General features: G+C 56.7%; 2 protein-coding genes across 4 annotated transcripts in view; one reads left to right on the top strand and one right to left on the bottom strand.

The window, feature by feature from the left end:
• The window catches only part of ABHD12 (abhydrolase domain containing 12, lysophospholipase), a 90281-nt gene extending 80100 nt beyond the window's left edge, over positions 1-10181 (top strand). For all 3 annotated transcript variants that reach the window (XM_032419404.1, XM_032419406.1, XM_032419405.1), the window contains exons 7-13: positions 2093-2222; positions 3314-3351; positions 3892-3971; positions 4940-5022; positions 7076-7154; positions 8264-8391; positions 9497-10181. In XM_032419404.1, the coding sequence (XP_032275295.1) occupies positions 2093-2222; positions 3314-3351; positions 3892-3971; positions 4940-5022; positions 7076-7154; positions 8264-8391; positions 9497-9536 (578 nt within the window). In that variant the 3' untranslated portion in view covers positions 9537-10181. The remainder of the gene's footprint in view (positions 1-2092; positions 2223-3313; positions 3352-3891; positions 3972-4939; positions 5023-7075; positions 7155-8263; positions 8392-9496) is intronic.
• Positions 10182-11991: 1810 nt separating this feature from the next.
• Positions 11992-21357, bottom strand: part of PYGB (glycogen phosphorylase B) — a 55301-nt gene continuing 45935 nt past the window's right edge. Inside the window, exons 15-20 of the mRNA XM_032419305.1 lie at positions 20115-20173; positions 18388-18529; positions 16401-16608; positions 16008-16142; positions 14716-14782; positions 11992-13374 (exon numbers count right to left, since the gene is read on the bottom strand). Of these exons, the coding sequence (XP_032275196.1) occupies positions 13222-13374; positions 14716-14782; positions 16008-16142; positions 16401-16608; positions 18388-18529; positions 20115-20173 (764 nt within the window). The 3' untranslated portion in view covers positions 11992-13221. The remainder of the gene's footprint in view (positions 13375-14715; positions 14783-16007; positions 16143-16400; positions 16609-18387; positions 18530-20114; positions 20174-21357) is intronic.

The raw sequence follows: 21357 nt of genomic DNA, 5'->3' as shown, positions 1-21357 counted from the left end.
TCCCGTGTGTGTCCTGCAGGCAGACGAGGGGCATCCCTCAACAATGATTTAAATGTAGAAAATACTGTCTTTTCTTTACTGGACTCAGACTCCCCCAAAGCTGGTCGTCGGACACGTTTTGTGGGCAGAAGAGCTGGTCTTATGAAAGTTCTGAAAGCAGGAAAAAGAACTGTTAAGAGAGAAGGAAGATTCTTCTCCTTGACCCTCAGTACTTTTTCTTTCTTGAGCGAATCAGAGGGCTTTGCCGCTGAATAGACAGAGAACCCGCAGTTATTGTAGGCTAAAAACAGTGCACCTTAATGAGCCAGGAAAATACTTTGTACTGACCGGGAGCTGCCCTGTGAGAAGCATGGGCCTCCTGTAGTCTCAGCGGCAGAGGTCAGAGGTCAGAGGGCTGCTTGGCCTGCTTGGCCTGCTTGGCCTGCTTGGCCTGCTTGGCCTGACCTACTAGGGGAGGGTAGTGGTGTCAATACCCTCAGACCGAGGGTACGGGCGTCGTGTTAGTTTCTTCTTGCTGCTGTAACAAATTGCCACAAACCTGATGTCTTCAAACAGCACAGACTTACTGTCTTGCAGTTCTGGAGGTCACAAGTCCAAAATCTTTAGCTGCTGGGTTAAAATCCAGGTGTTGGCAGGGCCAGGCCCTTCCGGAGGTGCTGTGGGAGAATCCAGTTCCCTGCCTTTTCCAGCTGCTCAAAGCTGTCCTTGTGCCTCAGCTCATGGCCTCTTGAGTCTGTTTTCTGACCCTGACTTCGGTCTTCCTCTCTCACTTGTCCAGTAGACCATTGTGATTACTTTGTACCCACGCTGGTAAGCCCGTGATCACCCATGTCATAGTCCACTGATCAGCGCCCTCATTTCCTTCTGCAGCCTCAGTCCCGCCCTGTGCTTGCCACATAATTTAACATATTTACAGTCTCCAGGGGTGAGCACACAGACCTCTGGGGGGGAGGTGGGCGGTGGTCCTGCCTGCTGCAGGGATGGCTCTTTCGCAGAAGACTATTTGCAAGTTCTGGGTTGGGGAAAACTACAGATCAGGATCTAGAAAGTAGTTCACCCACTTATCCTTTTCTCCGTGCTAAAAGGGTTTTCTGTTCCTGCAGGTTGCTAGAGACCTCAGGGTGATAGAAAGAGTGGCCTTCTTCCTTGTTTGCTTCTACCAGGAAGTGAAATCCCTCGGTTCTCATCAAGTCTCTGCATTTCTAAGCTCCACTTCTCCCAGTCTCTGTCTCTGTGTCCCTTCCTCCTATCCACACCCTGAACTTCTCAGGATGGCCTTGCCTCTCACATAGTCCCTTCCCTCATCTGGCATCTGGGACGCCCAGGGGAGGTGGCTTATTGTGCCCACTAATTGTGGGTTTTGCTTATGCAGCAGAACTGGCTCTTTCTGAGCCTTGTGGTGCTTTCAGATCATTTGATGATGACTCACTGCTGAGTTGCTAGAAATGACAGTGGCACTTACCCTTTCCAAGAGCCTGGGGGGAGGGCCCTGGGGGAGGATGCAGTCTGAGGCAGAGATGGTTAACTTTTCTCTGCTATTCTAACAGCCTCTTCCCTTTCTGGGTCAGAGTTGCCTTGAGCCTGGAATCTTGCCCCCACCCCCAGCTTGACTCCCCACATCTGTCTTTAGCTGGCCTACAGCTGGCCATGGAATCCAAACTGGGCTCAGGGACCCGCCCCCAGGAATGCTCCTGTTCTGCAGGGGCTCCTGGGCAGGCTAGGGTCTCACTGGCCCTTCATCTTGGGCCAGCTACCTGCAAGCCCTAATGGTTGGGGAGTTTGCTGTCCCATCTGCCCGCAGGAGTCTGTGGGTCTGACTGCCCTGTCTGCACAGTTGTTCTTCGGGACTTAGATAAGGGTGTATGGATGGCTGTCTGGGTTCAGGGGTTGTAGCTCGCTGAGGAAGTAGGAGAAGTAGGAGCAGGCTTGTCCAGATACCCCTCGCATAGGGTTGTGAATGATGGTGGCAGAGACTTCTGTTGCCCAGGACAGGCCTAGGCTGCCTGTTGAGAAAGGAGAAGATGAGCCTGCCCCTCAAGAGGTTCCATGGGCTGGGTTTGACTTCCTCCTCTTGCTGCTTCTCCCCCGCCAGGTTGGGGTGACTCAGTAGGAACGCCATCGGAGCGAGGCATGACGTATGATGCACTTCATGTTTTTGACTGGATCAAAGCAAGAAGTGGAGACAACCCCGTGTATATTTGGGGTCATTCCCTAGGCACTGGGTGAGTTCACAGCATGGTGGATCCATGGGGAAGCAGGTCTTCATGGGGCGTTTCACCAGGTCCCTCCAAAAGTGCCCTCGTGGCTTCTGGATCCCATGACACCATGAGTCCCAACAAGCCTTGTCCCTCATTCCCATGGTGGGGGCAGGGGATGAAGTGCCACAAAAGACCATGAAGAGCTTGAGCTACTTTAACTCCTCAGCTGAAGAAGTGACCTGAGACACACACACAGGCAGCTGTGGGGTGGCCATGTCCCTCTGCAGCGAGGAGGGGCACACTCGTCTCAGTCCCAGGGTGTGCCTCAGGGAGATGTCCTCAGAGCAGAATGAGACTGGGCACTTGGGCTTTGCATTGCCTGGCTTTGGAGTGCAGGTGCTGGCTGGCAAGCGGAGGGCCGGGCTTTGATCACATGCAGAGTAGGGACGATTGTGAATAGCTTGGCCACTTAATCTGTACTTGGCTTACCAGAGAACTTAGGGGAGGCAGCAGTGGGTGGTTCCCTTCTTACATCTGCCAAGATGGGGGAGGCAGTTTAATATTCCATTTGGGGCTGCCTGAATCGCTTCTGCTGATGGAAGGTTGAGAGTGTTTCTAAAAGGAGCGCTGCTGTCAGTGCCCGGAGTCCCAAGGCCTTCAGCAGCCATCTCTTTTCCAGCGGCCTTTCCTTTGGGTGCCGTGGCTGTGGCTTCTTCCTCCCCTTGCTGCTCGCCTTGGATGGCATGCAGCAGTTGGGATGGGGCCTGCCGGGAGAGTGAGCTGCGTGCCTACAACAGAGAGGGGCCCAGGCAGAGCAGGGAGCAGGCCATCCTGCCACAGCCATCTGCATGGGACCTGCCCAGTGTGGTCCTGGGACGGCAAGAGGTCCGGGGGCTGTCATTGCCATCCTAGTCGGAGAGGGTGGCTGATGGCAGGGGCAGCAGGGCCCAGTCACGGTCCTGGGGCATCTTTGTCCACACCCTCCCCCAGCCCCAAACCCCACCAGCCGCTTCACAGATCCCACAGCTTCTCTGGTCACTTACAAGACTAGAACAGTCTCATCTCAGACAACTTTGGTCGTCATTCAGCTGAACTGTTTCTTCCTCCCTTTTCAGAGTGGCAACAAATCTGGTGCGGCGCCTCTGCGAGCGAGGTAGGAGCTTGTGTGGAGGTGTGAGTCCTGGTTGGGTGGGCATGGGCCCCTCCTGGTCCCAGGGCTCGGGCGGGGCACGCAGCGTGTCTGCGCACACCCGCCGTGCCCCAGGCTCTGCTGTGGGTTCCTGGGAGGTGGGCCCTGATGGACGAGCAGCACAGCAACAGGGCTTGGTGTCATCTCGGAGCCCTGCGGGCTGGGCCTGGAGGCCAGGGTCTGGGTAAACCCCCAGCGGACCCCAGCCTGTGTTCCCCACGGGTTCTCAAGCAGCTGGGAGAGCCTTATCAGGGCTGGGCTCCTGATACACAGCTTCAGTAAATGTGGTTCTTGGGAGCAAATCACAGCCACCTGAGAGTCCCCTGTGTGGGCCCTTCTTATGTACCTACCGTGCAGAAGGGCCTGTGGGGCAAGGCTGGCTGGGGGGTGGGGGGGCGGCTGGGGGGGCACCTGGGATCCACAGTCCAGTCTGGGGGACCAGTCTCTCCCACGGGCGTCCGTGGGGGCTTCTTGTTCACCTCACAGCCCCGTTTATTTATCTAGAGACACCTCCAGATGCCCTTATATTGGAATCTCCATTCACTAATATACGTGAAGAAGCTAAGAGCCATCCGTTCTCAGTGGCAAGTACAGATCTTATTAAAAATTGACTTGTTTTTATTATTAAAATAATTACTATCAAGGTAACTCTTAAGAAAATATAAAATAAAAATTAATCCTTGTTTAGTGCAGGGCACTGGCCTGACCACAGAGCTGCCTGGGAATTTTAAAACTCTGCAGTCAGGCGGAAGGACGGGTTCACAGCTGGGTTGTCCAGGGACAGCAGGACCCCCGGGAGGCCTTGCGTCTGAGGCGTGGTTTGCTGACCTGGCATCCTTGCCCCGCGGGGCTCAGCCCAGGCGGGCAGCTGCTGTCTTGGCTGCTTCCGCAGACGTGGACCCGGTGGGCATCCCTGCTCCCTGTCCGCATGGATGGTGCTCAGCAGCCAGGCTCTCCCAGTCGTGTCTCCAGGTGACACCCCAGGTGAACCCTGGTGGGGACCCCAGGGTGACTGAGACCCTCCTCACCTGCCAGGATTGAGACCCTCCTTTTACAAGCCGGGCCCAGAGGGGGCTCCTCTGTGTTTTCTTCTGTCCCACTGCTTCTTGGCTGGCCACCCGTTCTGGGGGCCTGTGTCGGCCCCCCACCTGACCTCACGGTGCTCTGTTGCAGACAGGAGGAGTCTTCTATAGTCTTACTTCTTTGATGTTGCTTTACTCCCAAGTCACATGGACCCCTGTTTTTCCAGGGGTGGAAGCCCTCGCATCTGTGGGAAGTACGGTCTCTGAGCCGGTCCTGCCCGGCTGCTGCTGGGAGCTGTGGGAGCCCATTTTGTGGGCAGCCACGCGTGGCCAGTTCAGAAGCCTCTTAAGCACAGAGTCTGGGGCAGCGGGGCGCCCCAGCACAGCTCTGGTGGGGCCTCAGGTCGGTCCACTCAGAAGCTGGGGAGACTCTTGGGCACTCAGCACCCTCTGTCTGAACCCTTGACCTCGGCCTTCTCTGTGGCTGTTTTAATTGATGCTTCTGCACGTTGTTTCCATGTCGCCTTCAGATATATCGATACTTTCCTGGGTTTGACTGGTTCTTCCTTGACCCCATTACAAGCAGTGGAATTAAATTTGCAAATGATGAAAAGTGAGTACTCTGCTACAATACCTCATTTTTCTTTTTTTTAAATATATTTTTTTTAAGTTTTTTTTTTTTAATTTTATTTATTTGACAAAGAGAGACACAGCAAGAGAGGGAATACAAGCAGGGGGAGAGGGAGAGGGAGAAGCAGACCTCCCGCCGAGCAGGGAGCCCGATGTGGGGCTCGATCCCAGGACCCTGGGATCATGACCCGGGCCAAAGGCAGATGCCTAACAACTGAGCCACCGAGGCTCCCCAATACCTCATTTTTCAATTTAAAAAAATCACTGAGAACCCCCAGGATTAGTCACCTTAACCAAATAGGATGGAATTCTGCATACTGGGGTTCTTCTCTAACCATCAGACCTTCGTAAAGGGCAAGTCAGGCCGAGAGCTGCAGCCGAGAGAGAAGGGATGGGAAAAGGCCGTGGTGGCATGAAAGCAACAGGAAGACAACATGTCCCTGTGGTTGTTTTATTTGAAACTCGTCCATCAGAATCAGAATTCCTGACAGGTTCTAGAGCAATAAGGGGACTATTACTCAAACAATGACACTGCCTCAGCCGTTTGATTTCTGTTCGGTTGTAGAAAGATGTTACAAAGTTCACTATTAAAAATATTTCTAGGGACACCTGGGTGGCTGAGGCAGTTAAGTGGCTGCCTTCGGCTCAGGTCATGATCCCGGGGTCCTGGGATCGAGCCCCGTATCGGGCTCGCTGCTCAGCAGGGGAATCTGCTTCTCCCTCTGCCTGCTTGTGCTCTGGCTCACTCTCTCTCTGACAAATAAATAAAATCTTAAAAAAATATATTTCTATTGGGGTGCCTGGGTGGCTCAGTCAGGTGAGCGACCAACTCTTGGTTTCGGCTCAGGTCTTGATCTCAGGGTCATGGGATCTCTGGGGAGTCTGCTTGAAGATTCTCTCCCTGTGCCCCTCCCCCCCCTAAAATAAATAAATCTTAAAGTAAATATTCAGTTAACATTTAAAAATCTACACTCTGGAATAAATGTGAAAAAATGGAATATTTTTCCCTTTAATTATTTGTTTTGGTTCTAAAAATTGAACAAACTAAAACTGAACAGACATAAGCAAAAAACCTGATTGTTTATAAATATTGTTTTGGAACTTCAAGAATGATCTGAAGAAACTGGGTTCCAACAGCAAGCACACAGTGAGTGTTGAGGCCCCCAAAGCCACCTTTTGGCCCTACTCCCGGCTGAGCACTGAGGGGATGGCAGTATTTCACCCATAGGAAGTCACAAGCCCCCACTTGGGCAGCTCTAAGATGACAGCCTGTGAACCAGGCCTTTTCTAGAGTGGGTCAGGGTTAGGACAGACTACTTACAGTGGAAATCCTGAAAAGATGGGCCATTCCGCTGTCAAAGCGTGACCCTCGCAGCAGAAGTGCTCCCCCCTGGAAGCAGAATGCAGGGAGAGAGTGCATGTGTGTGCCGCAAGCAGAAGCACCGGTCGCCAAACGGGCTGGGTCCGTGGGGTGGCGAGCCTCCTGGCCCAGGTCCTGCCCGGTGCCGGGCTTGCTCAGTGAGGGGAGGCCAGACACTCTAGGGCCTGTCCAGTCCCACAGCCCATCCGTGGTTTGCTGGCGGGTTTGGATCATGTGAACCTATTGAAAATGTCGACTTATTTGTAAACGTTCAGGGTGACCTTAAATGTCATTTTCAATGAAGACAGGTTAGAGGGTGTGGGCTTTTTTACCAACACATTTCTAGTGACCTTCATTTGCAATTAATTTCTTGGGCCACCTCTGTTATTGGGTTTGTAAATATCATTCTGTAACTTTTAAAGAATAGGTCTAGTGGCAAAAATAATCATTTTCAATTTCCAAAAAATACGCAGGGGCCTGATTTGGTGAATGAATCGATCTCTAGACTTGACTGAATGGTAGAAACATCTGAGGAATCTACTTGTAGTTCTCTAGTGAAAAGCCAGTTGAGTTCTAGCTGTTGAGCACCATGGTGAAGCCCCCACTAAACCCAGGTGGGCCCAGAGACCCCAGACCTCTCCCCGGGGCCTTGGTCCAGTTCCATCTCCTCCCGCAGTGTGAAGCACATCTCCTGCTCGCTGCTCATCCTGCACGCTGAGGACGACCCGGTCGTGCCCTTCCAGCTTGGCCGAAAGGTGAGAGCCAGGCGCCAGCCCTAGTGCGGGTAGGCATCTAGCCGGCTCCCGTTCAGGCCGGGCCGGGCATCCGCGGGTGTGGAGGGGTGCTGCTGCTGCCAGGTGCCCCTTGTGAAGAAGAGAAGCATGGGGGAGGTCAGCAGCAGGGTCGGGGTGGGGGCCAACAGGTGATGTCTTATCAGCAAAGGTAAGTTAGAGGGTGTGGGCTTCTTCACCAGTACATTCGGTGATGGCAAGAGGAAACGTGAGAAATAAGCAGATGGCTCCCGGTCCCTGTGCAGGGGTCCTGGCCTGACAGAGACTTGACTACCAGGTACTCAGCCAGGCTGGAGGGAAAGAACCCTTGAGGAAGAGGATCCCCCACCCCCATTCGGGGGCCCCAGTCGGCAGAGTTGATACAGAACCTCTTGTCTGTTCTCTTGCCTTTGGGATGGGACTGATGTCAGGAATACCATGCTGTTGTGGGGCCTCTGTGTTTGCTTTTGCTGAGTTTGCTTTGCCTTTGCTGCCAGGAAGCAGCATTCGGTTTGTGGGTGAGTGTTGTGGGAGATAGCACCATCTGGCGTGGTGACGGTGAGGAGCAGGGTCAGCCTGGAGGGAGTCAGTGGGTTCCAGCAGGACCAAGTCCCCTCCCTCCAGTGAGTCCGGGCACAGGGGACTGCCCAGCAACCGCCGCTCAGACCTGCAGAGCCCGGCCATCTCTGGGGTGGGAGGAAGGGACTGAGGAAGGACAGATCGTGACCCAGGCACACGGCGAAGTCTGAGGCAGACGGCCCAACCCTGGGATGAGCCCTCCGGGCTGCTCTGGCACGCAGGCCTCCACACCACTGCATGGCAGGCAGCTCTGCCCACGAGGCTGGCTCGTCCGCCTTGCCGTGCCCTGAGGAGGGGCCGCCTGGGGGAGAGGCGTTAGGACAGAGGGTCTCGAGCGTCAGGCCTGTCCGTACGCGTGCCCCCCACCCTGGTCCTGCAGGCTGCGGGCAGCAGTGTTGTTGGCGGGGGCTTGGGTTGCTCTTCAGAGGCAGCAGCCGCTGACCGGTCTCTGCAGCAGGGAGACCACCAGGCAGGGCTGCCATCTGTGGTGCTGACCTGTCTCTCCCTCGTCCCAGCTCTACAACATCGCTGCTCCATCCCGAAGCTTCCGAGACTTCAAAGTTCAGTTTATCCCCTTTCACTCAGACCTCGGCTACAGGCACAAGTATATCTACAAGAGCCCTGAGCTTCCACGGATACTGAGGTGAGGCTTCTCCCCTCTCCACAGACTCGCCCTGGCCAGGCACGCGGCACCCCCAAATCTGCCTCGGTGGGGCCAGGAGTCGCTGTGACTCGGGAGCCTTCCGTTTCCATGGAGAGGGGTTGCGTGTTTATGGCCCCTCTCTCCTGAAGCACTCCCGTGATCACACAGGGCAGCGACTTCCCTGTGGTGTGGGCTGTGCAGGCTGCGGAGACACGCCACTCGGAAGCATCCGGCGCGCAGACACGCACCCCAGCTGCTGTGGGTCAGGTCCTGCCCCTGTGCATAGGCACACGGGAGACTCCGGGCTTGTCCTCAGCTGCTCTGTGAAAAGAGGCTGTGCTCCCAGCTCTGCTACAGTTGTCATGGTCTGGGGCCAGGACAGCGGCTGGGTCCATGGCCCACATCCCGGGCCCAGGTGCAGAGCCCAAGCTTGGAGGGTGAGATGGTGGCAAAGGGCAGTTTGAACTGGATGAGGCCTGGCCCCGCCTCGGGAGCCTGGGCTTTTGTACAGGGACCAATGCCATCACTCAGGTGCTGCCCGGCCTCCTTGCTTCCCATCCCAGGCACAGGCAGCCCGCCACTTCTTGGCCATGTGGCCTGCAGGATGCTGAGGTGGGGATGGTGCGAGTTCGTCTTCCCAGGGCTGCTGAGCCTGGAGGAGTTGGAATGGGCCCTCAGTGCATTTTATGCTGTCACACTTCAGCTCTCCTGTGGCTGCCTCAGCAGTTCGAGGGAAAGCTGCATTTCTTTAGTGGTTTGCCATTTCCTACATCAAGGACCTGGGTTGCTGAGAGGGGCCTGTGAGCTCAAAGAGTATGGGTTTGCTCTAGGGTTGTGATTTTTCCAGCATAAAAGGAATAGGTCATAGAAAATATAGCCCAGAGTACAGCTGTAGAGTTTAGAACAAAGAATAGTAGCCCATTGCTTGGTCTCTCTTCCTATGGGGTTGGGATTTAACCCTGCTTATTTAACTCAGGCTTTCTGAGTGGGGGTGGTCCTCCAGGCTCCTTCTCAGCCTCCTGGGATGGGCTGTGTGAGGACGGAGGAGGCAAGACCTCTGGCGTATGCTCAGGGTTTGGCTGATGGCTGTGCTCGTCTCGTCTAGGGAATTCCTGGGGAAGTCAGAACCCGGGCGCCAGCACTGAGTCTTGCTGCCTGAAGGAGCATGAAGACCTCTGCCCTCCTCCCCTTTGCTCCGGCCAGCCTGGCACCCTGGGGCCCAGGGCTGCCAGTGTCTTCGGTGCCCCCGGAGAGAGGACTCGGATGCCAGCTGGGGCAGGCGGAGGAGGCCCGGCAGACCTGAGGCACCTGCCTTGGGTGGCTGGGAGCTTGGATCTTTGTGGAAAACATAGGTTGCAGGCATGGGATCCCCTCTTCGTTTTGTTGCCACTCAACCCGAGCTCTTGTTGGGAACAGTGACAGAGCAGGCCAGCTGCCGGCTGGTCGATCCCATGCTTGCTGAGCTGGGCATGGGGAGCCCGGGGCAGGAGGCGTGGGGTCTTGGGACCACACTGAGCTTTCCAGCACCACCAGTGAGATTGTGGCCAGATGAGTTCTTCTGTCCCTTCCGGGCACATGCAGAATGGACTGTAATGGTTCCGGCAGCCCCTCGCACCTGGAGCACCCTGCTTGCCTACCTTGGCGGTGCCTGCCTCCCCGGGCAGGCCCCCACTGCTCACAGCGGGGGAGGTGCCTGTGACCTGCACTTCCTCCACTTTCTGCCCACTTGTCCGCCTAACCTGGCCTTAGACTGAGCATTTATTTAAGAATAAAATCGTGGTGGTGGTCTATGTGCTGTGTTCTCAGTGACACCTCCAGCTCCCCCTGGAGCCCAGCTCAGAGCCCAGCCTGTGGGAGGGGCAGCTCTGAAAGGCCAGGGATCCTGGGCCTGCCTTTCCTCCTCCTTTCCAGATGTGGAGGCCCGTGCAAGGAGGGGCATCGTTCCAGGACAAGGTGTGTTCAAGGGGGGGACCACTTCTCCAGATGGGACAGAGGGCGTGTTCCTAAAATATAGGCCTCCTTCAACCTCACGCTGTAGCAAGCTTGCTGGATGTTGGTATCGGTCGGCAGGCTCTGGGGTTTTACCCACAGACCCCAAATGAGCCCCTGGCATGAGTTCATGGAAGGACATGGGGCACTAGAGTGTGGGGTCTCTAGTTCTAGCCCATGAGCACCACCTCGTTCACTCACTGGGGGGGGGGGCCTCTTGTGTTTTTCAGCTTTTTGTCAAATCAATCAGTCTCCCCTGCACTTCTTCTGCCCCCCCCCTTCCCTGCACTTCTGCTGCCCCCACTTGGCACCCTCTAAAGATCCTGCTTCTCATCGGCCCCAGTGCTGGTGAAGGGCCAGATTCTTGGATGCCAGCTAAGTAACCCGAGAGTGAGAAGGTGCATGGTTTAATAAGAAAGGGGGTTTCCAGCTGCCCCCCCAGAGGACTGTCCGCCCCCTGCAGCACAGGTACAGAGGCGTGACGCACAACAGAGGATACAAGCCCACCCGGGACCCACTTCTCCTGATGGCTGGACTTCTCCCAAGTCCTGTCTTGGCAGCTCAGAAATTCCCTGGGGTGTACAGGGGGCTTCATTCGCCGGCCTGCCTGTTCTTCAAGGTCTGTGGTCTCTAGTAGCAGCTGTGGGCAGGCTGGGGGGCCCAGATGCCAAGGCAGGGGACACCTCCTCATTTCTGAGGCATCTTCAACCTGCCTACAGTGATTCTCACATTGGGGAAACCATGCCTTTCTTAAATGGGTTGAAACGTGAACCAACTCTCCTGAGGTCAGTTTGTCATCCTGCTTCATGTGTGTGAGCCGCCGCAGGTCCTTATTGGGGGGGTGAGATAAGATAGGAAGTAAAATACAGGCTGTTGGTATTTTGATAGGTGTCTGACAGGCAGACTGAAGCAGACTGAAGAGGAGAAAGCACCGAAGGGGCTGGTGAGCTGCTGGGCCATCGGGTTGGCTAATCAGGTCCAGATGCCCCCACCTGCTGGCTTCTTAGATTATTAACTAAGCTTAAACTGTGGGCTAGGACAGACCTCTGCTGATTGCAAAACCAGTCCTTGGGGGGAAAAAAAAAAACAGATCAAGACATGCACAGCTATAAATTCTGCAGTTACTATGTGTTTCCTGGAAGCACGGGTGTCCTGGGAGCTGCTCAGCGCCCTCCACCCACCCCCGGCCCCCACCCAAGACCAGCAGGGCCCACGGTGCTCCGGTGTCCTACAGGTCTCAGCTTGTTCGGGTAACAGCCCCAAGTTCATGTCCCTCCTGGCTTTCGATTCAGCCTGCAGCGACACAGTTTAGGGGGCGATGCTCTGGTCCCCAGGGCATTCCATGTCCAAGGGCCAGGAGTGGCTGGCCTAGGACAGGTGCAGTGTGCACCAATGCCGACACCCAGATGACGGTTTATACAACAGATGTGATGATTCTTTTACGAGCTGGTGGTTCAAGCACACATATCCTAAGTCCCACTTGCAGCTGGGATGGGAGAGCTTGGTCTGTCCTTAATCCCAGAGTGATGGGCCCTTACGAGAGAGGCTGAGGCCTGCCCCTGGGACCCAGCCTGCACCCTGCCCTTGGCACAGAATGAAACATAGGCCAGCTCAACCAAGCACAGGCAGGAGGGTTTAATCGGTTTCTCACACAAGGCAGTAACAGCAAGTGGCACAGTGATGGTCACACACAGCCTAAGAAATGGGGTAGCGGAAGGTGGCGGGGGTATGACCACAGCCCCAGAACGTGGGCCTCCCCAGCAGACCTCCACAGCTCTGGTGAAGTGCACTCGTGAGCAAATCCTCCATGGCCTGATTCTATGAGCCGTCAGGACCCGGGGTGAGGGCAGAGCCCTGTGCCATCCAGATCCAGCATGCAAGGAGGCAGAGCCCCTGGAAGGGTGCTGTCCCCTCTGTCTCCATTAAGCCCGTGGTGAAGCGCACCGGCCTGCTCCCTGGCTCTCTCAGCTGAGCGAGGCTCACCCACCCTTCCCGCCACCAGCCTGCCATCCAGGCAGAGTGGAAAGTGGGCTCCCTTCTGGGCCTGCTCAGTTCTTTCCAAGGCGGTCACACTGGTGGAAATGGAGGGAGAAGGGAGGCTGGCCCCAGGACACGGCAGGGGCACTCGGCCTCTCCAGCAAAGGCAGCGCCCCAGCCTGGGCTCCCGAGGGCTCGGCAGCACATCCCAGCATTGCCTCCCCAGCACAGAACTTCAAAAGTACAATTTTTAGTTGCTAAAACAAGAAAAGACTTCAGCTACGTTCATTTCCCTGGGAAGCTGCTTATCCTCTTGAAAAAGCAAAATCAAGCTAACTGCATCAGTCAGCCTTGTCCTAGCCAAGGACCCCTAGATGCCGGGCACAGGTGTCCTCCCCATGTCCCCCTCAGTCATCCTAGGGCCCCTTTATCCGATCAGTCTGGAAACCCTGGGCCAGAGCACCCACGCAGCAGCTGCAGACTTGGCCAGAGTACTAGCACGGCCAGGAGGCCGGGAGCCCACACAGCAGGCCAGCACGTGCGGTGCAGAAAACCGTTCCCCAGGCTTCGCCACAGCTACTGCCCAGACCCCAGAATCCAGAGGCTCAAAACTAAAAACAAGCTCACTGCAAGGTGCGTGCAAGGTCTCAGAGGAGCCCAGCCGGTGGCTCCACCTTCCCCACCTCCTTGGGGCAGGTGAGCTAAAGCTGCGGGGCCAGCTGCCCTGCGCAGGGCTGCGAGCTCTGCTTTCCCGCAGGAAACTGGGGAGCATCTCCCTTTTTGAGCCTTTCCTTCCTTGCCCACCCCAAGCCACCAGCACAATCCCCATGGCCCTCCAGAAACAGCAGACCATTGCCAGGGCGCCTAATCCCTGGGGAGGTTGGGGGGCGGGATCTGCAGGTCGGAGGGCTCCACGCCCCAGATATCCCGGGCATACTCTGTGATGGTCCGGTCACTGGAGAACTTGCCCGAGCAGGCGATGTTCCTGATGACCTTCTTGGTCCACTCCCTGGGGTTCTGCAGAGGGAAGAAGAGGCTGAGTAAGACAGCTTGCACTTCCAGAACTTCAGGACTGTTCCCAGATGGGCTCTCAAGCCTCTGGGCCAGCCTGACAACCAAAGACGAAATTGCAATCAACAGCTCAGTGAAACAGGGGCCCTCACCGACCAGAAAAGCTACCAAATGACTAGATACAGGGGCAAGAAGCCTGAGAAGACCCTGGGCCTCAAAATGTGCCACACACTCTGGGGCACAGCCCACCTTACAAAGAAGCACCACCAGGTGAATCAAGTGGATCCAGGGAAAATGGCCAAGTGGTCCCCCGTGCATGGCTTCCCCCGAGCCTTGCAACTACCCCCAGACTAAGCCAGCATCAAGAGGAGCCTCCCCGAAAGGGCAGACTGCTGAGGCCCACGTCAGGGGAGCAAAGGTGCCCCCCAGAGCCCCATGTTCTTTCACGGGTCCCCCAAGGGCAGACCGCTTCCCTAAAGGTGGGGGATGGGAGCCAGGACCACAACACATCAGAAACACAGGTCCCGCAGGCCTCATCCAAGAACCTGGGGAAGAATCCACCTGACCCGCCACTGCAGACTCACGCCCACAGCCCGAGTCCTCTCCCACTGCCACCCCCGGTGAGTCCGGAGAACCCCAGCAAGGGGAGGGAAGTGGGTACCAAGGGACACCCTCGTGCATCCCCTCAAGCTCAGGCCCTGGGTCTTCCTACGAGGCCCCACATGGACATGCCCGCTCCCTGGGGGACACAGGCTCCACATAGAAACTGGGATCAGGGGTCCCCTCTTGTCCACCTTCACCAAGGAGTGGGGAGCTGGCTACAGTGGTCTGGCCCTAGAAAGGCTAGTCCCTACAGCTATGGGTCCCTCACTCTACTTAACATGGAAGCTTGCACCTTTCCAAGGAGGTACTCTCATTCACACTTTTAAACACAGGCTTTCTGTGTGCACACACTCCCCACACCCTCCCGATCACACCCGCTTCGGGGCTCAGACCACGGGGGGAGGGGGGGGGCACAGCCCATCACCTCTGCCGTCTGCAGAAAGGAAACTCCTGTCCTGCTCAGAGGCTGTGTGGAAACGTGCCAGTGTGGAGAGCGGCCTGGGCCCAAGGGGACACAAGGCACCAGCCTCACCACGGGACAGCAGAAGGACAACGGAGACCGTCTGAGTGGAAGATGATTAAGAAGCCCTGGACAGCCCATGCCCATGACACAACTTAGCCCGCCGAGCCCCCAGCCACCCTGCCCAGGGCCACAAGGTGAACAGTGACCTCCCAGGACTAGACCTCATAGATGTCCCCCTGCTGCTCCCCTGCCAGGGCCACCCCGGGGCCCTAGAACCATACCCGGTACAGCTGGTCCACCTGGGCCTGGCATGCCACGTACGCTTCATAATCTGCAAACACCTTGAACCTGAAACGGGAGACGGGGGCTAGGCCACTGTGGCAGGTGGTGAGTCAGAGGTCACCAGGCCCCGGCCATCCAGGTCCTCATGCTTTGGGATGACGGAGTCTACCTGGCCAGAGGTGGCTCTAGGAGCAGTACTTCTGTCCCGGGGATACTATTCTACAAAAACCTTGTTTTCAGCCGTTTCTTTCAAGAAGTGGTTGTTTACAACACACCCTCCCCACGCAGGGGGGCCCGAGCGGCACAGGCTGAGGGACTTCCTGCCAGAGAAGGGGCACAGGCTGACAGCGAGGCTCTGCCTGGCCATCTCTTCCTGGAGCCCAACTGGGCGAGAACTGGAGATCTAGGGGAAGGATGCTGTGGACAACACTGTAGGATTTATGAACAGGGAGCTGCATTTCTGTTCATGGCTGAGGCACAGAGACCATTCATGAAACCGTGAACAATGTTTCCTTGATCCCAGTCTGAGCCAGGGCCAAGCTCCCGCCCTGTGCTGTGTGGAGCCTCGATCTGGTCTGACGCCGGCCCCCAGCACCCACCGGCGAGCAACAGATGAAAGCAACCCAATGGCAGCTCAGAGCGGGACAGAGATCAGTTCTCAGCACTGACCAGATTCAGCTCTTACCAACAGGGCGGAGCAAAGAACTGTCACGAAAAGACAAGTGGCGGTGCTCACCTGCTGTAAATTAGTGCTTCCGGAAACATGGATGTTATTCCGTGCCGATGCGTTGTAATAAAACATTAACTACAATGTAATTTGTGTCTCAAATTAATTCCACTTGAACCACTTGGTGTCACCATCGGCCAACATTTGCCTCAGTTGGGACTGTGGGACTTCGGCTGTGGAGGCACAGTGCCCCCACCCCACCTCCCAGAGGTTTCTGGGGCATCCTGCCCACACTCCCATTCTCCCTGGGGAAGAGCGGATCAGGAATCGCCTCTGACCAGCCCCATATGAAACCGCCTTCTGCCTGTCAAGCCCTTCGAGGGGGTCAGCCAGTGCTGGGGGGGCCTGGGGCTGGACCATGGAGCCAGCAACCCCTACCACAGCGCCCCCCAGCAGGCAAGCACCTCCAGAGGCCCCTGCAGGCCCTGGTTGACAGCCCGAGGCTCTGCCCGTGGGCTGGGGTAGGGAGCAAGTCTGGCCCAGGGTCACCCCCAAAGTGTAGTCTTCGGCCCACCAGGCGGACCCATGTGTGACTGGCTGGTGGGGAGGGACGTGAGAACGAACCTGTCGTGGTTCAGCAGCATGTTGACCACGTCCCTGAAGCAGTCGGGTTCCTTGGGAGAGAAGAAGCCGCTGCTGATCTGGTCCACGGCCTGCTTCAGCTCGGGCAGGCGGTCATAGTATTCTCTGGCATTGTACCTGTGGGGAGGTGGGGAGGTGGGGCCGAGTGTCAGCCTCCGGGGTGAGTGGCGGGGCGTTTGTACCAGGCACACCCCTGGTCCAAGACCACCCCTGGCTCAGGACAGGAGCAGGCTCAGCCAACATGCCCAAAGCCACCCCCAGCCACCAGGCGGGCATCACCCCAGCAAGCATGGGCCTGCCTCCTGGAGTGCTCTCAGCTCTCCCACCCCCCAACGCTCTGAGCAGTGCCCTGATGGCACAGGGAGGGACACACACCCTTTCCGGTCCAGGGCCTCGACGTCCTCCACACGCATGCCAAAGATGAAGAGGTTCTCAGCCCCAGCTTCCTCGGCCATCTCCACGTTGGCTCCATCCATGGTACCAATGGTGAGGGCCCCGTTGAGCATGAACTTCATGTTGCCCGTGCCCGAGGCCTCGGTGCCCGCAGTGGAGATCTGCTGGGAAAGGTCTGCTGCGGGGATCACTGCAAGCAGGTGGGCGATAAGGTACGTCACCACAGGCTGCTCACAGCGTGAGAGCCACGGGAAGTGTGTAGGGACACCACACGCCCTCCTCCAGCCCATGGCTGGTGCTGCCGGAGTCGGCACCGCCTCCTGCTCAGTCCAGCATGGGCCTGAGCCCTGCAGCCCACCCTGCTGGCCTGTAAGGGCTTCCCTTCCTGATCCAGAGCAGCCGGAGACCAAGAGGGTGACTCCTGAGAAGACCCCAGGTCAAAAAAGACCTTTATTCTGGAACCTTCCAGGGACCAGGCCCAACCATAGTCTGGGGGCCCCTGGTTCTGGCTTTTGGTGTTATCATTCCCTTTCATCCCGACAGGAGTTGTGTCTCATGCCATCAGCCTATAATGCTCCTTAGAGCACTTTAAGAGGAATCTGGACTCACGGAACCAGAGAACTACAAAGGTGGGGCAATTTTCTTGTGTTCACATGTATGCGAGTCACTCTATGCTGTATGCAGACTGGGCAAAGCCAGCCACCATGATGACCCAAATGCCGGGGCCCTGAGGCTTCTCCCAAGGGTGGGCTCCCTGTGCCTCCAAGATGTGGCTGGTGGGAAAGCTACATCTTCCTACCCTGCCTTGGCATCCCTGCCCCCACATCCTCATCTTGTCCATGGAGCTGATGCTGCTTCCCCAGCCCAGTGGCTGGCACTCGGGGTCAGCAAAGAGCAGAGTCCAGCCCTTCTTCAAGGTCCAGCGCAAGGAGCCAGGGTAAAGAGATACGGACATCCCCAGCCCCCATGCAGCTCTACACGGAGCTAGCTGGGGGGGCACTTGCGGGACCCAGACCCCCAGCTCTGACGTCCTAGACCAGGCACCCCAAGTCAGTTCTAAAGATGTCCAGGAGCCAGCCGGCCCCAAATAACAGCAAGGAGGGGGAGGTTCCAGGCGGCAAAGGGCTTGACAAAGATGTGTCAGAAGCTCAGTGAAGAACTAACCACAGTACTGACCCTGAACCACATATGGTCTGTGACAGCCGAGGGACCAGAGACGGTCTGATGAGCTGGCCGAGCTGGCGGGAGAGGAGAGCAAGTCAGCCTGCACAGCATTACTCAGTGACTCAGGGCAGAAGGCAGCAGCTGGTCTGAGCTACAGAAGTGCCTACTACTCCGCCAGGATGCAGGCTCAGGCTTCCCATCTCTTGGTTCCTGCCAGGACCTCCAGAAGGGGCCAGTTTAGAAAGCCCCGCCCAGCTTCAGCCACATTTGGCTGCAGGAACTTCTCCAGATGGCCGCATACACCCTTGGAGGAACAGCCCCAGATGGACCTCTCAACAAGGGGTCGCAATGTCAGGCCTTAAGCTGCCCTTGGAAAGGTCAGAAGAGGCAGGTGCCAGCCCAGATCAGAAACTGGTAATGCCCCTGAGAACACATAGATGGTGACAGCAGAAGCATCCTCTGGGGATGGGAGAAGGGAGAGAGGAGGCCGACCTGGTAGCGTATCCCACCAGCAAGAGCAAGCTCTAGGAGCAGAAATGAAAGCTGGGGAGCAGAGGAACGGGGAGGAACGAGGTCGCAAGCAGAAGTGAGAAAGTACAGAGACAAAGGATGTCCGAGGTTGAGAGTAATTCTCTGCACTTGGTGATGGGCAGAGAGCTTCCCCAAAGCCTTCACTGCTAGAAGAAGGCCCCCTCCGGCTGGGAGAGCCTGGTGTCCACGGCAGAGTTCATCTGCCCCACCAGCAACGACCCATATCGCAGCCAGGCAGCGGTGGGCTTTCCTAACGTGGCCACCCTGGGCCTACCTTTCTCAGCCAAAGACACTCGGTAGTTTTCCAGGAAGATCACTTTGAGCTTGTCGCCCACAACTGGATCGTGGTTGACGACACTGCCGATGGACGTGACCAGCTTGATGATCATCTTCGCCATGTGGTAACCGGGGGCTGCCTGGAGACGGAGGGCAAGTTCAGTATGAACACACCTGTGCTCAGCGCAGCGCAGGGTCCTCAAGAGGGTCCTGGGGCCCCGTGCTGGATCGCGGAGGTCACGCCTGGCCGAGTGGTCCCCCTGCCTGTCCCCCACAGCCTCTCCCAACGGCCGCCTCAGCCTGTGCTGAAGCCCGGCAGCCTCAAACTTGTCTCTGACTCTAGTCAGTTCTTCAGAAATGAGATAAAAAGAGAAGGGCTTTTAGAACTACCAACTTACAGGAAACACAGGGAACTAAGGAACATACTGGAACATGCCAGACAGATATCTGGAAGACACACAACCCAATCTCTGTAACAAATCAGTTGTAGGGAGGGAGAAGAGGCAAGCACAGGGGAAAGCTGCAGCAGACAGCAAGCAATCGCCAGGGGAGGCCCTTGCCAGGGTCCAGAGTCAAACAAACTGCTCCAGATATTTGTAACTTTACTATCTACGTGGGAAGACGGAATCGTGTAGTGGTGCAAAGAGTCTGTTTCTGTAGCGGTTTGGGAGGAAAACATCATTGGGAATGTGTGTGAAGTATTTAGAGGTGAAGTGATACTATGTCTGGAATTGACTTTGAAATGGTCCTGCAGGAGTCTGGGATAGGTGTATGGATATTATTCCCATGCTTTCTACTATTCTCTAGGCTGAAAAATTTTAATAGTCAACATTTAAAGAACTGTTCGAAAGGCCGTACCTCTAAGAAATGCACCCTGGGATACTGACAAAGGAACCGACAGGCGCTGGAGGAGGGGCAGGGGCCCAGTTGGTGGCTGAGCTGCTGGCTGAGGCTCGCTGGCCCCAGGCAGGTGCTCAGACCTCCCACCCACTCTCGTGTGCTTGAGCTGGTGGGGCAGACAGTGCCTGGGCTCCGCCCCATACCCCCCCATAGGGAAGCTGCGCCCCACATTGTTCCTCATGTTCTCAGATGACGCTGAGGCTCTTGGGGAAAAGTGGGAGAGGTGGGGACACAGGCCCTAGAGCACAGAGCATGAAGAGGAGACCCACCAAGGAGTAATGGCAACACACTGGGACTCCATGATCACATGTCCAAAAGCATGCACCGTCATGAATAAAATGAAAGAAAGCTAGGCCGAGCTCCCAGCAGGTGCACATCTGGCTGATGAAGCAACCAGCCATCTATGTCCACTCAGCACACAAGTGCAGGGGAGTGGGCAGCCTGCTGGGGCCTGAGAGCCGGGCACAGGTGTGGAAGTGTGGTGGCTATGCAAGGAAGGGCACTGCCCCATCAGATGGACGGCCAGCGAGCCCGCTGGGGCTGGGGACCCCCACTGTCACGTGCCTTGCAGGCAGGGGTCCCCTTCAGCTCCCTCCTATTGCTGCGCTGATGGACACTGAACCAACTCAGTCCACAAGCACAGCCGGAGAAGCAGAGGAGAGGGCCTCTGGCAGTCCGTGCGCGTGCCGGCTCTGACCACCGCGGTGTCCAGCCCACTGGGTGGCTGGTGCTCCAGTGGGGACACAGTCTGCACGAACAAAAAGCATGGTGGTTTGTGCATTCAGGGTAAATATCAAGCAAGGAGCAAAGAGGACATCACCTCACCTTGCCCCCGATCATGACAGTCCTGGGCACAAAGGCCCTGCCTGGGTCCTTCTTTATTCCTGCAGGACAAACAAGAGATTCAAATAAGGCACTAAAGCCAGACAAACCCCTGCTTTGGGACACGGTGTGGTGACCCCCATCCCCAGAGATCAACCCTGACACAGGGAGCAGGGTGCAGCCACTGGACAAGCCCCTAGATTCTGCACTTAGATCCCACTTTGGTGAGGAAGGAGGCCAGAACAAACTCTTCCAAAAGGCTTACAGGAAAAGTTGCACCTCTGTTTCCAGAACAGCCCAAAGCAAGGGGCTGGCTTGGGTCTAGTCACTGGCTGTCAAGGCCCTTGCACATGATGGATACTTGGAAAAGAGGAGACCCTGGGATCATGGTAATGGTACCGTCAACCATTGAGGAGTGTCAGATGAGACCCCAAGTTTCCCCCTACCCTCGCTGTGACCAGAGGTGAGAAGCTCTCCCGAAGCTCTCTTGCACGGGGGGCAGCTCGAGGGTCAAGATACAGCGGCCGGCTCACCTACAGCCCCAGCAGACTGAGGGGGTCCTCACCAGGCCCCTGGCTCTCAGTGTGTATGGGGAGGTGCTGGAGGGGTCTACAAAGGGGGGAGGCAGCCCTCCACCACATTCACCAGAGGTCAGGAACCGACCAGAGCAGTGGGAATCATGGCTGAAGCTTTAACAACTGACTCCAGGTCCTACCAAGAATATGGCTGTCCCTTAGTTTGGAAATTTCCCACTTCTAGAAATCAGACCGAACAGGGCAAAGAGGAAAAAATAAAACACAAACTACATTTTCACCAAAACCCAGAAAGAGGAAAAACACACAAACTCCAGGTCACTGAGCAAGTTGTGCCAGATCACAGGGTAGGTGGGGCATAGGGCTGCGAGGGCAAGGTATCCTGGGACCCAGGCTCTCCAGAGACGCTGTCAGCAGGGCTGGCGTCCTGCGGGCCAGGAAGGAGTGTGGCTGGGGCCAGGAAGGCAGACCTCACCTGTACCTCTCCTCGAGGGAAACCTGCTTGGAGGGTCTCCCATCCTGGGGCAGAGGCCCCCAGGGCAGAAATCGGGGGGCCAGGGCGGGTGGCCTCCTGAGCCAGCCTGGGCTTGGAGAGACACAGGGGCCACGGCTGCACTGGGCTCCATGAAGCCCCTGCTGGTAGCCCGGGCAGTGCAGCTCAGGCAAATCCGGACATGGCTTTGCTATAGACAAAAAGCAGAATTGGCCTCCCT

Source organism: Phoca vitulina, unplaced genomic scaffold (genome assembly GCF_004348235.1).
Source record: "Phoca vitulina isolate PV1807 unplaced genomic scaffold, GSC_HSeal_1.0 scaffold22, whole genome shotgun sequence".
Classification (NCBI taxonomy): domain Eukaryota; kingdom Metazoa; phylum Chordata; class Mammalia; order Carnivora; family Phocidae; genus Phoca; species Phoca vitulina.
Note: the sequence above shows the minus strand (reverse complement) of the source record. Positions and strands in the feature narration are given on the sequence as shown.